This window comes from Psammomys obesus, unplaced genomic scaffold (assembly GCF_907164565.1).
Source record: "Psammomys obesus unplaced genomic scaffold, mPsaObe1.curated_primary_1811, whole genome shotgun sequence".
NCBI lineage: Eukaryota > Metazoa > Chordata > Mammalia > Rodentia > Muridae > Psammomys > Psammomys obesus.
In genome coordinates this window covers 8,202,945-8,216,938 of record NW_026585895.1, presented here as the reverse complement: position 1 = coordinate 8,216,938, position 13,994 = coordinate 8,202,945, and the positions used below count along the sequence as shown (strand labels likewise).

The window sequence follows — 13,994 nt, the reverse complement described above, 5'->3', positions numbered from 1 at the left end:
TAGCGTTTTCATTGCATTTTCCACCTCTGAGGTAGACACGATGATAAATCTGTCTTTCTCGTAGACTTTATGAGGATTAATAGCATTGCTTATACAAAACAAAGCTTAATTACAAAATTCAAGGAGAAGCGCTCTTTGACAGGTTTGTCCATTTCTTCACAATCGCTTGGGAACCAGTGTACCCTTTTAAGTAGCTTTTTATGTGATCTATATTTTTCTAAATGCAAATTTTATATTTAATCACTTTTTAATTCAACAGTTGAAGATAACAAACAGGCACAAATGGTTGCTTTTGGGCCCTTTTGCGCCCTAGGTTTGGTAAGGAGAGGGAAAAAAAGTGTTAATAATTTAATATATTCCTAAATGTTTAATTGTGGTATCAGATTAAACATGTGGTATCAAAACCATGAAGCTCAGCATGGGGCCCTGTGCACAGCTAACAGTGTAACTGACAGTGGTAATGGGCTGTCACTCTGCCTACTGAGTTTGCTTTGTAAAATGGGTGCTATTACTTTAAAGTTAAGGGAAACAGGGCGGTTATGTTTTTGGAAATGGTTAATGGATTTAATGTACTTTGTTCTCAAATTTCTTTTTGGGGGGAAGGTAGGGCCTTGCTACGTTACCAAAGCTACTCCCAAAATCCTGGGTTCAAGTGATTCAGCCTACCTCAAGCTCAGGAATAGGCGGCTTACAGGTACAGGACACCATGGTTTTTCATGTATGTTTTTCATCTACTCGCTAAGCATTGTTTTCATATACTAACAACTAAACAATTGACTCTTTTATTAAAACAATAGTAAATATATTTTATGAATAATGCTATTCACTATTAGATTCACTCAAAGGTGTAAAGCAATCCTATGGGTACAGAACACTGCATGGGTAATTGGTAATGATTCGTATTTATTATTTAAAAGATAAAGTTTTTAGGTTCACGTGTTCATTTACAATAATGTGTACTTTTCCTTTCTTTTCTTTTAAATAAGTCTCATATCGTCCAGGGTGATGGCGAACGCCTCATTTTCTGCCTCCACCTCTGAGTGCTGCGGCTGGAGGTGTCTGCTACCACGCCCAGGTTGCACAGTGCTCGGACTGAATCTGGGTCTCCAAGCGTGCTAGGCATACTGTCACCACAACTCCAGCTAATGCATACTTAACGGCTTCACGTCACTCCACCAAAATTATGTTTATTGAAGGAAACAAATATCTTCTCATAAAGAAAAACATAACTACAACTTGCAGAAAAGTGATTCTTTCCTAAAAGCAAAGCACAGTCAGTTACTAACAAATAAAGAAGTAAAACAAATTCACAGCTCGTCATGTTGGTGCACATTGTATTCCTTGGGAGAAATGAAGCCATCTCCATTGTGGTCATTTTTCTTAAATATATCTTCCAAAACTGCATTCTGATATGACTTGTCTCGGGGCTTTGGATCTTTTTCAAAGTCCTTCTGTAAGTAAACCTCTATCTAGAGGCCGGAATAAGATGTCGTTAATTAAAAAACACCACAAACATCTGGATTACAGTAATGAAAAAGCATGTTAAATGACAAACATTTAAGACAATTTGTCCAATTGTTTATGGGGGACACTCAAAGACCATGGAGCGCATATGGAGGTCAGAGGACAACCTGTAGGAACTGGTTCTCTCTTCCCCCTATGTGGGGTCCCGGAACGGAACTCGGGTCATCAGGCTTGGAGCAAGAGCTATCCTCACTGAGAAATCTAGCCAGCCCATGAACATTTTAAAAAGGTATTTCAAGGTTTGGAAATACCTTTGAAACAGGGTCTCTCTACACAGCCCTGGCTGTCCTGGGCTCATTATTTGGACCAGGCTGGCCTCAAACTCACAGAGATCTGCTGCCTCTGCCTCCCCAGTGCTGGTATTAAAGGTGTATGCCACCATGCCTGGCCCAGTATTTTTGTTGTTGTTTTTAATTTTCGAAGAGAAATGGGTGTTCAAATTAACTGTCCCTGGGGTTACAGATGGCGGTACCAGGCCCACTAAATACTTTCTAATAATCCACACTGTTCATATTAGGAAAGGAAAACACATGCTTGTGGATTCCCGTTATTTAATAAAACCTCATTAGCTTTTCTGTGGCTGGAACTAATGAATTTATTGTGTAATCAAGTCAACCAACGGCGTGAGATGCCCTGAAGCGGGGCCTTTTTTGGGCTGGTAGCATATAAAATTTCTCTAAGCAAACACACAATAAAGCACCATCCTATTGGCTACATGCAATTTCCGGGCATTTGAAATGTGGCCACAGCAAACTGAGACACATTCCTGTAATATAGCTCCCGGATACTTTTAATACAGGGTGTACATGGAAACGGTACTGTTTCAACCTAGTTAAGTCACAAAAACTTCATGCCTATTTTTTCCTCGCCTTGCCTTGAGATGCTGTCATCTCTCACTGTGTTGCCCAGCCTGGCCTCAGCTCCTGGGCACGATCGATTCCTCTGCTTCAACTTCCTCAGAACCTGGGATTCTGGGTACCCATCACCACGGCCAACTTTCTTTTTACTTTTAAAAAGGTGCACACCATACAATTTAGAATTATCTTGCAACTCAACTGTTTCTCCACAGGAAAATGCTGATGTATGCCAAAGACATCACGGCACACTGACCTGGGGATAAGGTTCTGCAAGTTGGGGCATTTTAAAGGCAAGAGGCAGGCTGACAGGCGGAGCTGAACACCGAACAGCTTTTACTAATACATGTGCCACGCTCCATCCTTCCCAGATGAGTGTGGGATAGTCAGTGGACCTTGGAGCAGGTGGTCTCAGGTGTGACCCTGACCCTCTCGCCTGAGACTTAGACTTATGTGAGGTAAAAAGCATTTTAAACAGTCTCAAACATTCCACACTTTCTAAACCAAAACTATCCTGTTATAACTGATAAAGCTGCTGTTCAATGGCTATTCTTTTTTTCCATACAGTGTAGTAGAGGTACAAAAAGGTGGTGGGCAAGAATATAAATTTGTTTTTTAAAATTGTTTAATTATTTAATGAAGGTGTGCTTGCAGTACCCACAGAGACCAGAAGAGGGCACCAGATCTCTTGTAAGTGGAGTTGTAGAGGGCTGTTTCTGGGGTAGATGTTGGAGGTGAATCTGCTCTGAGTACTCAATTGCTGAGCCATCTGTTCAGCCCCAAGACTTTAATTTTTGCTAGCAGTGGGTTCCACACTACTTTCATTTTGTAATTCAATACTGTGCCCCGCCCCACCTTATTTAAAGTAAAGAAACAATCTGTTAGTTTTTTCTGTTAGTTTAGTTTCAAAGCTGGGCTTCCCCGTGTACTGATTACGCAGTCAGCTGCAGAAGGAGAGAAGTATCCATACTGTAGGACTGCTACTGGCAGGGCCAACGCCAACAGAAGACAACTGTTACAACTGGGCAAAAATCATTCCTACCCATCTGGTAAGGTACCCAATAAGACGCCTGGAAAACTGTAGCTACGTAAGTAGATCCAATTTTGGATTTCCTCTATGTTCATTTTCTGCAAGAGAAGGGGAGACGCTCAAATGTCCAGAGAGGCATGTACACTGTAGAGGAACGTCTGGGTGTGTCTGAAGCGGCTAAGGCATGGAGCACGCCCAGGCTGCTCCCAGCGTGCTGTGTGATCAAATGCCTCTGCTGCTGCTATCCACTCCAAAGGGGATGAGGAAAGTCAGCGGAGAGGTGACAGTGAAAACTGTTACTTCCCCTTCAGGACCCCTATAAAGCTGTTCTGGTAAAAGGAGCATCATGTGGGAAGGGGGAAATCCCAGGTGAGGGATGGCCTCTATCACTGGCCTGTAGCAAGCCTGTGGGGGTATTTTCTTGATTAGTGACTGATGTGGGAGGGCTCTGACTACGGTCGGTGTCAACCCTCGGGCAGATTGTCCTGGGGTGTGTAAGACAGCAGGCTGAGCAAGGAAGGCCTGGGGAACAAGCGTAGTCTCTGCTCCTGCCCTGAGTTCCTGCCCTGCCTTCCCTGGGGACTGGGACCCAGGATGTGTAAGCCAAATAAGGCCCTTATCCCCCAGGTGCTTTGGGTTCTGGTCTTTACTGAAGAAGTAGAAAGCAGAAACCTGGCAGATAGGCCTCTCTCCCTGCTGGCTGACTGGGGCACCTCAGGGAGGTATTTCCTACTGCCTAAGTTCCGGGAGGAAAAGCTAGAGTTGAGTGGAAGCGTGTTGCAGGGGGAGATGGAGTGAGTAGGTGACTGGAGATACAGCCCAGGGGCCCAGTGCTTGTCTAGCATGAAGCTCTAGTTCCAATCCCCAGTCAAAATAATAACAAAAAAGGAAAAGAAGCAAAGACCTTGTTAGCTAGGGGCTGGTGGCTTATTCCTGTAATCCCAGCACTTGAGAGGGGCAAAAAGATCTCCACACACATTCAAGACCAGCCCGCACAACATCATGAATGCCAGCACAGCTTTGGGGGTAGAGCGAGACCTTATCTCACCCCGCAGCAGTCCCTGAAATACAAAAAGGACTGAGGCTATATTTGAGATCGAGGGCCCACCTGCCTCTTATCAGGCGGTAGTTACACATTTTTAACCTCGTCTAAACAAAGGGAGCAGCTGAGCTGATTGTAGACAGTGGGTCGAGAGGAGGCTTGCCAGCAACGGTCAAGGTGGCAATCCTCTGAAAGGCAGGGAGTGCCCGGGGCTCAGAGCACAGAGCCGGGCCACCCGGGGTGTGATCCCAGCTCCATATTGCAGCTACATTACTCCACGGTCCCGACTATGGCTCTCCCCATCCAGCAGGTGAGGATGATGACGGGAGATAAAGGGTCCCGCAGATTAGATGAATTCACGCGCTTGCTTAGAGTTGTATCCGGGACTAGGAAAGTGTGGGGAATGCGTAGCACTGAAAACTTTAACAATTCATCTGTAGAGGATGGGGATGAACTCTTAGCTCAGGTTTACCAACCTCAGCCCATCCAGTTCAAGTCCTTGCCAGCTCTTTTCATGGTCTCATTCATGTATGTCACAGTCCAGAGGCTGGAACTACTTGCCCTGTGACAAGAGCAAGAACTACTTGCTCTTACAGTACTGTTGGAAGGCGCTCTGTCCCTTTAGTGTAGGTGCCAGAAGAGCCATGGGTAGCTTGGAATTTTTCTTATTTGATTGGTTGGTTGACTGATTGACTGACTGATTGATCTGCCACTACTGGTCATTGAACCCAGGGACTCGTGGATACTCGGGCAAGCACTCTGCCACTGAGCCATATCCTGAGACCCTTTTGTACTTTTTGAGACAGGGTGTTAGTAAGTTGCCCAGGATAGCCCTGAACTGTTTGTATCCCAGGCTGTCCTTCAAGGTGTTCTCTTATGTCAGGTTTGGGAGTAGCTGAAGCTACAGGCCTGAAAAGAAAAAGGATTTTTCCCCCCTCAGAGTTTATAGAGTTTCCAGCCAACAGCCCCAACAAAGCAATCAAAGCCAATACAATCAAAACCTCAGAAGTATCTTCAGCCGAATTTGAGCTATAGTGAAGAAAACAAAAAACAAGCCACAGAGGAAGCTTCAGTTACCTCGGCCTTGGAGAGCTGCCGGTCGTTGTCCGTGTCTATTTGCTTAAATGTTTCAATGCTCCGTGGCCCTTTGGTGACAGCATAAAGTTCAATTTCAAACATCAGAGTTGCGTTGGGTGGAATCTTGCGCTCTGCTAAGGGTTTAAATTTTAACAGTTTGACTTACACGAAAGGAGGCTTTTACTCATGGGCACATTGGGATCAGGGTTATAGTGCTTAGAAGAGCTGCTTTCAAAACAGTAAATCTTTTAGCATCACAAAATCAGGGCCAGGGCTGGAGAGATGGCTCTGCGGTTAAGAGCGCTGCTCAGCTCTTCCCAGAGGTCCTGAGTTCAGTTCCCAGCAACCACATGGTGGCTCATAACCATCTATAATGTGATCTGATGCCCTCTTCTGGCCTGCAGGTGTACATGCAGATAGAGCACTCACAGTAAAAAAAAAAAAAAAAATCAGGGCCAATCATTTTATTCACTTTCTTCCTTTTATAAAAACACTTTGGAACCTTTTTTTTCTCCCTGTGTATTTTAAGCCAAGTCAGTTCAAAGGTCCTCTCAACCAGTTTCCTATTAAGTCAAAATAAAGAAAAATGTTATTAGTCTTTCCTGATCATCATGTAGCAGAGATAGGATATAGAGTAGAACAATTCCAGAGTTGGGCTGCTGAGGCTTGTCACCTGCTGCCAAGCCTGATGACCGAGTTCAGTCTGGGACCCACAGCGGAAGAAGAGAACTGATCCCCACAAACTGTCCCCTGACCTCCACACACCTGAAGGCACATGCTTCATCCACATAAATAAATAAATGTGATTAAGAAGGAAAGGAGATTCGAAAGTATAATCTCTGAGAAAAATGATTTTATAAAGTCACCCAGAAGCATCATTTAAAAAATCTTAGTCTGCTTTTAAAATTCTTTATAGATTTGAAAAGATAAAAGCAGCAACAAAAACCCAGGAAGCAATTTTACAAAGAAATTTCTAATTATCAAAAAATATTTAAATATGAAATTGGGTAGTTAGAATAAGGTTCATCTGTTAGCTGATGTCGCTGGTGGATTTAGCAAGATGGGGCTTTTTCAGATGAGCATTCCATAGGGTGGCCAAGAGGCAGTGAGTGGCTGAGTGTGTTTCCAGGGCCTTACGGGCCATGTGATCTAGGACATGACACACAAGTATCTGCCAAACAAATGACACCCTCTGAAAGTAGCTAATTTTGTCCATTAAAAGAAACAGTGATTTCTCTTTTTGTTTTTTGAGACAGGGTTTCTCTATGTAGCCTTGGCTGTCCTAGACTCAGTTTGTAAACCAGGCTGGCTTCAAATGCATAGGGATCTGCCTGCCTCTGCCTCCCTGGTGCTGGGATTAAAAGTGTGTGCGAAACAGTAATTGCTTTAACAGTCAAGCAGTCAATTCTTGCTGAAATACTTATATGGCCCATAGAGGAAAGGGTAGAAGCTACAGCAGAGCAGCACACTGTAACTTCCAAGGCGAGACCACAGAAAAATCTACCCACATCAGGTGCCTGCTGTCAAAGTTCTAATCGAAGGTCCTACAATTGACCTGGCTTTGAAGGAGGGAAAAATAATTTCTGCCATAATTAAGACAGACTCAAAACACAGATTCCTTTTGTTGTTTGGGGGCTGGTGGTGGAAGCAGGGTCTGGCAGGCAAGTGAGTTCCTGTACCACTGAGCTATCCAAAGCCCAAAGTCAAACTTCCCAAGAAGTTACACAGATGCAGTGGAAGTTCCCGTAAAATTCTATTTAAAAAAAAAAAAAAAAATTGTTGCTCATTATTTTTTTCCTCAAAAAAATACTAAACTATAAAAGAGATAGATGTGCAATAGAGTTATTTACATTTAGAGAGGCAGGACGGAGAGGCAGGAGTTAATGTAAAGAATATATACATACCACACAGACTGTTAATTAAAGCACTAGAAAGTCACATGCACTTTAAGACAGGCAGGATGCTCGGGGCATTTCGCCAGAGGAAAACTTCTTCAAGCATCGCCTAAAATGAAGTTACAGCGAGTGTTAAGTCTTACCACTTTAAGCTCACTGAGGACAAGACCTCTAAAGATCCAGCCAGTCAACCTGCCAGCATTCCCGCCCTTACCCGTAACGGAGGACCTATTGACAGCTGATGAATTCTGAGAGGGAGGTCAGTTTCCAGGCTTCGGATCCTGGTAGGTCTACCAGATTTGACTTGGTAGGGGTGTGTGTGAACGACACAAAGTTAGGAGGGGTAAGGAGGTAGATAATGAATCTGAAAGGAATTAGGGGGAGGAGTGGAGGATGAATATGATCAAAATACATTGTGTGCATATATGAAAATATATTTTTAAAAACTGACATAATCAAGAGGATTTTACTATATAGCTTGGTAGCTACTGTAAAACAGAGAAAGCCAACAGGTAAGGAACCACAGCCCATCATACGTACTTTTTAGGCCTCAGATTTCTCTTTTCTTTTAATTTCATTTATTTGTTTGTTTATTTATTTATATTAATTACAGTTTACTCACTTTGTATCCCAGTTGTAGCCCCCCTCCCTCATCTCCTCCCCATCCCTTTCTCCCTCCCTCTTCTCCTCCCATGTCCCTCCTTAAGTACATTGATAGGGGAGGTCCTCTTCCCCTTCCATCTGACCCTAGCCTATTAGATCTCATCAGGACTGGCTGCATTGTCTTTCTCTGTGGCCTGGTAAGACATGTCAAAGACAGCCCCTGCTCCCTTTACTAGGAAACCCACTTGTATACTAAGCTGCCATGGGATACATCTGTGCAGGGGTTCTAGGTTATTGCCATTCATGGTCCTTGTTTGGGAAAGACTCAGAAAGACCCCTGTGCCCAGATTTTTTGGTTTTGTTGCTCTCCTTGTGGAGTTCCTGACCCCTCCAGGTCTTTCTAGCTCCCCCTTCTTTCATAAGATTCCCTGGACTCTGCCCAAAGTTTGGCTATGAGTCTCAGCATCTGCTTTGATACCCTGCTGGGTAGAGTCTTTCAGAGGCCCTCTGTGGTAGGCTCCTGTCCTGTTCCTTGTTTTCTCCCTCTTTTGATGTTTCTCCCATTTGCCTTTCTGAGTAAGAATTTATCATCTTACCCAGGGTCCTCCTTCTTGCTTAGCTTCGTTAGTTGTACAGATTTTAGTATATTTATCCTATATTAATATGTCTAATATACACTTATAAGTGAGTATATGCCATGTGTGTCTTTCTGCTTCTGGGATACCTCACTCAGGATGATCTTTTCTAGTTCCCACCATTTGCTTGCAAATTTCATGATTTCCTTGTTTTTAATTGCTGAGATTCCATTGTATAAAGGTACCACAATTTCTGCATCCACTCCTCAGGTGAGAGACATCTGGGTTGTTTTCTAGATTCTGGCTATTACAAATAAAGCTGCTATAAACATGGTTGAGCAAATGTCCTTGTTGTATACTTGAGCATATTTTGGATATAGGCCTAGGAATGGTATAGTTGGATCTTGAGAAAGCGCTATTCCTAACTGTCTGAGAAAGTGCCTGGATTGATTTCCACAGGAAGTAAAATAAAGGTGCTAGTAAGACTAATTGTTTTGATGTTTATGGGAGACTCCTCAAAGTCAATAAGAACTATCTGTCTCCCTGCAGGAAGGGTGTAGTATGCTGACAGTGTAGGCAGCTAGGCATAAGTTAACTAACTGTGCATAAGTTAGTTTAGGTAAAGGATAAAGTAGTCATTTGCTATGGAATATAGGACCCAGGACTGGTACCCACTGGAGATGGATGCAGGTGCTCTAAGGTAAGCAGAATGCTGATGTGATGATTCCAAAACTCAGGAAAGAGAGTGAAAGGCAAACTTTCCCTGCATTATTTTCCCTAGAAGTAACCTCAACTCCTGACATTTTGGAAGATAGTATTGTATTTAAATTATCTTCAATTTTCTTTCTTTCTCAGGGTCCTCTACAAACACACACAAACAGGGTATACAAATTACATTGCCACGGGAAACTGTCTTTTTTCTTTTTCTTTTGTAGAGCAGTGAGTGCTGGGCAACCCTGTACTGCTGAGTGTCACATACCAGTCCTGGGAGCTATTTCGATGGGAGCAAATGATTGGCAGATTGAACACACGGCTGCAGCTATCTGGAACCATCACCTTTACAGTGTCAGGTCTAGGCTTGAAGCACCGGCTTTCCTCCATCTGACTTCGGGCAGTTGGCCTCGTCTTACTGAAAAGCATAGACCAGGGGAATTATCTCTTCAGGACTCGGCCAGCGGCTTCAAGGAAGGCACATCTCGGCAAAATATGGGGTAATGCCAAAATCGCATCTTAGCGACACGACTGCTAATTACGTATTTGATGTTTCAAATAAGTGGAGTCGGCAAGAACTTTAAATGAGGCGACCTGGTTCATGCTGCAACGAGGAGGACCTCCCTGAGGAAGGGACTGCCCACCCCTGCTGGGTGTCCACGTGCTCCCAGGGAATTTCCTTGTTTCCTCAGATTTACTTTTTTGAAGATTAGTATAGATGCATGTGAGTTGTGTGTGTGTGTGTTTTTAAGTGAAACAATTCAAGAATTAATGGTGAGAAAAAAAAATTCATCCTATTCTTGACCCTCAAGCTTCCTTCCTAAGGCTGTCACCAGATGACTGCATATCCTCCTACACTAGTCTGTGTATCTGTGGACATGAAGTTCCCCTCTAGGATGCAAACAGTTTGCACACAAACTGATAATCCCCCGTGTTATCATCTGCTGAAGAGGGTGCTCAGTAAATACTCAGTCTATTAATAAATGAGATTTCATTTCATTCTTTTCCCTGCTTATACACTAATCCACTATATGAATATCTTGTAACTTAATTTCCTACTGACAGTCATTAACACAGTTCTAAGTATTTTGCTACCAAAAAGAAGTTGGCAATTGTGGTATTTAATCCTGGTTGTCAACTTGACTGGTTTGGAATGAACATTGTATTTTTTGCTCAAGATCCAACTATTCCATTCCTAGGCCTATATCCAAAACATTGTATCATTTGCTCCCATCGAAATAGCTCCCAGGACTGGTATGTGACACTCAGCAGTACAGGGTTGCCCAGCACTCACTGCTCTACAAAAGAAAAAGAAAAAAGACAGTTTCCCGTGGCAATGTAATTTGTATACCCTGTTTGTGTGTGTTTATGTAGGACCCTGAGAAAGAAAGAAAATTGAAGATAATTTAAAAAATAATCCAAAATGTCAGGAGTTGAGGTTACTTCTAGGGAAAATAATGCAGGGAAAGTTTGCCTTTCACTCTCTTTCCTGAGTTTTGGAATCATCACGTCAGCATTCTGCTTAGCTTTATGAACATTGTACCTTTGTTTTTTTTGTTTGTTTGTTTGTTTTGTTTTGTTTTGTTTTTTTAATAAACTTAATTGAAGTGAGAAGACCTAGCCTGCATGTCGACAGTGCCTTTTGGCAGCAGCCTAGAAAAAAACAAATTCTGAAAGAGAAAAGTTTGCTTTTTGCCTGCTTGCCTTCACGTTGTGCTGGCGCATTCATTTACGTTCATTTAGTGACATCCTGAGGCTGCTGCTCCCGTCCCCATTCTCTGCTGACAGAGTCTAACTTCCTTGGCCTTTCAGTGTGGGCTGAAGACCAGTGGCTCTACAAGAATCCTCCACATCTTCAGGGCTAGCCTGGGGCAGCTGAGGCATCCAGCTCTGCAGACCAAGCAGCTTCTGGGTAGCCATTGTTGAGCTACCCAGACCACAGCGTGTGAGCCAATCAAGTAAATCTCTCACATACTCATTCTATTAGTTCTGTTTATCTAGAGAACCCTGACTAACACAGCTACAAATATAAGGGTATAATCACTTCTGTCAGTCAAATAACTTCTTTTCCCATCGATCATATAAGAAATGGCTTATATTACCATGCCTTTGACAGTGTTCTTGTTCGGATAAACAAGGCATGATATCTTGTTTGTGTTCTAATTTTTGCTCTGATTATGAATACAATTAACTGTTGCCTTGGAATTAAAGACAATTTGCATTTTATTAGTTTATGAAGTTATTCTATTTCTAGGGCTAGATCATTTAATTACCATTTAATGTAATTAGTTAGTTATATTTCCCTTGCTTTCTGTGAGTTCACATATCTTCTTGCTGTAGGATTTAAAAGTAGGCACGACTCTGAAAGTTATCTCTTCCACATCTGAAGGATTCTCCTGAGCTGGGGTAACAATGGCTCACAGCTCAGAGGTAACATCCTTTTGTTCTAAAATTGTGTTCCAGTCCCCCAAGCTTTATAAACTTGGTACTGTTTACCAAAGATCTACGCTGGAAACACATATGTAATACTCTTCACAGTAAAGCCAAAAATGTCCAGGGAAGTTTGAGGGACGGATGCACACAGCCATTCTGAGCACTGTGTCTATGCAGAGGAAGAAGTACTGGCTGGAGGTTGGTATTCCAAAGAGGACTTATTTTCTTTAGCGATAAAAAGAAGGCACGGGATGAATGAAATATGGCCAGAGTTTGATGGGCATGGCTCTGTGAAGATTTCTTCTACGCCATTTCAGAATTGTGGGAAAATACACATCACACAAAGCTCATCACCATTTTAAATAGTGTAAAGTACTGTTGTGTTACTGTGCAACCTATACCTAGAACTCTTATCTTGAGCACCAAAACGCTATGCTATTCGACGCCTCCTTTTGTCCTGTCCCTTCAGCCCCTTGTAACCACTCTCTCTGCCTTTGGTGTCGCCCGGCCAGAGGACTACGGATGCTTCATGTAAATGCAACCCTACAGTACTGGTAGTTTTTGCCTCTGGCTTGTTACACTCAGCATAATGAATGTTTTTAAGGTTCATCAACGCTGTAGCATGAGTCAGACTTTCATTCCTTTTATTGCTCTGTGCTCATATACTCATTCTTTTATCCATTCTCCCATCTCCCGTGGACAGCGCTGCAGCGAACATGGATGTACAAATATCTTTTTGAGGCTTACTTTCCTTTTTCAGGATATACAGATTTATTTTGACTTTTTATAAATAAGTGGCTGATTTATTTTATAAAAAACTACTAAAAGATATTAAACATCTTACCATAGCCTTCTTTTCCATATGCAAATGAAGGAGGTATAATCACCTTTCTCTTCTCTCCAGGGCACATGTCCATCATAGCAATGTCCAGACCTTTTATGACTTGTCCAACTCCAAGAACGAACCATTTGGGATGGCCTTCACCTTGTGTCCGGCTATAAGAAACCATACTTAGTACTGAGTAACTTGACATCATTTAAAAGGAAACTTTTAAGCACAGCTAGGCATTTTGTTATTATTTAAATATTTTCCCATGTTAGCATTCTTCCAGAACTCTGTCGTCTGGGAAGTGTTTGGCTCAAACTTCCCCATACATTGGCAGACAGTATCAGGAGAGGTCACTCCATTTTATTCTGTTCTATTGCCATCCTTAGGAAAACTGCCCAAGAGTTAGGGTTTTAAAATGGGTCTCCCGTCTCTGTTTGGCTGCATGGCTGGGACAAAACAACTCTCAGCAGGCTGGGCCTCAAATTTCATTTCTAAGAACAACTGAAATACCATCTCGCCAAACTCCTCTTCTAAATGGGAAGAGTAGGTTTTGTAAATTGGAAAGAATTGCTTCCTCCAGGCCTATCTTTGGAGGGTAACAGCACAGCTAGAGAAAGGGCATTCAGTCAGACCAGAGCAGGGACGGGAGAACAGGATGGACGCACCTACCAGGGTCTCTGTTAGAAAGTGAACCACTGAAGACCAGAATAAGACTCGGGAGCTTCCTTATACAGTATCTTTGGACAGAGACTTCAGTTCCGGGTAAGGAGAAAGACTGAATGAACATCCTGTCAAGCAGCCTCTAGATTTTGCTGTGCTGGTGCCGTGGTGGTCAGCGATCTGCAAGAGCCGGTAGGTCTTGCAGTCAATTTACTGAGCTAAAACATTTTCAGCAACTAAACAGGTCTTTAAAGGAACCGTTTTCTAATTTAAGTCGGCATAACGGCTTAATTTATTCTTAAGTCAATCAACCAAACAAAAAGTAAACAAAACAATTAACTTCTGGCTGCTGGTGGTGGAAGAGGCAAGATCCGGTGTACCAACTGAACTTGAACTGCCCGGAGCATCTCCTACCTGCAGTAGAATTTGGAGCCATCTTTAGCCAAGTAACCGTCATAATGAGCGTTGAGCAAGTCTCCTTTCCTGCTTGTTTTGGAGCAGTTTTCTGGACGATGCAAAACTTCAATTTTCACTTCCTCTGTGATCTCTTCTTTCGTTTGTCCCTGAGCGTTGGGACAGCCCCACAGGCTAAGGAAAACTGCCAGTCTGAATAGGAAATGCATGGTTCCCAAAGCAGGACTCCCCCAGCCCCAGTGTAAGTAAGCCCTATGGCGTGTGCGCTGGCTCTAGGAGCTGGAAGGAATTCGGACGCGTGGCAGGCATTGTCCTACGTCACAAAGGTCGGGGGCGGGGCTAGCGAG

General features: G+C 43.0%; 1 protein-coding gene across 5 annotated transcripts; it reads right to left on the bottom strand.

The window, feature by feature from the left end:
- Positions 1 to 50: 50 nt before the first annotated feature.
- On the bottom strand, positions 51 to 13,978 carry Fkbp7 (FKBP prolyl isomerase 7). Of its 5 annotated transcripts, none has more exons than XM_055600649.1 (4): positions 13,648 to 13,978; positions 12,589 to 12,740; positions 5,528 to 5,661; positions 51 to 1,257 (listed from the first exon to the last, which is right to left on the bottom strand). In XM_055600649.1, the coding sequence occupies exons 1-4, from the start codon at positions 13,854 to 13,856 to the stop codon at positions 1,168 to 1,170; spliced, it is 585 nt and encodes a 194-aa protein (XP_055456624.1). In that variant the 5' UTR covers positions 13,857 to 13,978; the 3' UTR covers positions 51 to 1,167. The 5 variants fall into 5 exon arrangements, 4 of the variants coding, with proteins under 4 accessions (XP_055456624.1, XP_055456623.1, XP_055456622.1 ...); XM_055600648.1 differs by having other exon boundaries at positions 1,168 to 1,469; positions 5,528 to 5,658; positions 13,648 to 13,976; XM_055600647.1 differs by having other exon boundaries at positions 1,168 to 1,469; positions 13,648 to 13,974.
- Positions 13,979 to 13,994: the final 16 nt, after the last annotated feature.

Bases quoted from the DNA above. Each gene is read 5' to 3' on its own strand.
- Fkbp7 (XM_055600647.1), bottom strand. From the start codon at position 13,856: ATGCATTTCCTATTCAGACTGGCAGTTTTCCTTAGCCTGTGGGGCTGT. The intron at 5,662-12,588 runs GTAAGATGTTTA...TTAAACCCTTAG, and splicing joins ATATGGAAAAGAAGGCTATG to CAGAGCGCAAGATTCCACCC. The intron at 1,470-5,527 runs GTAACTGAAGCT...TCCGGCCTCTAG, and splicing joins GGCAGCTCTCCAAGGCCGAG to ATAGAGGTTTACTTACAGAA.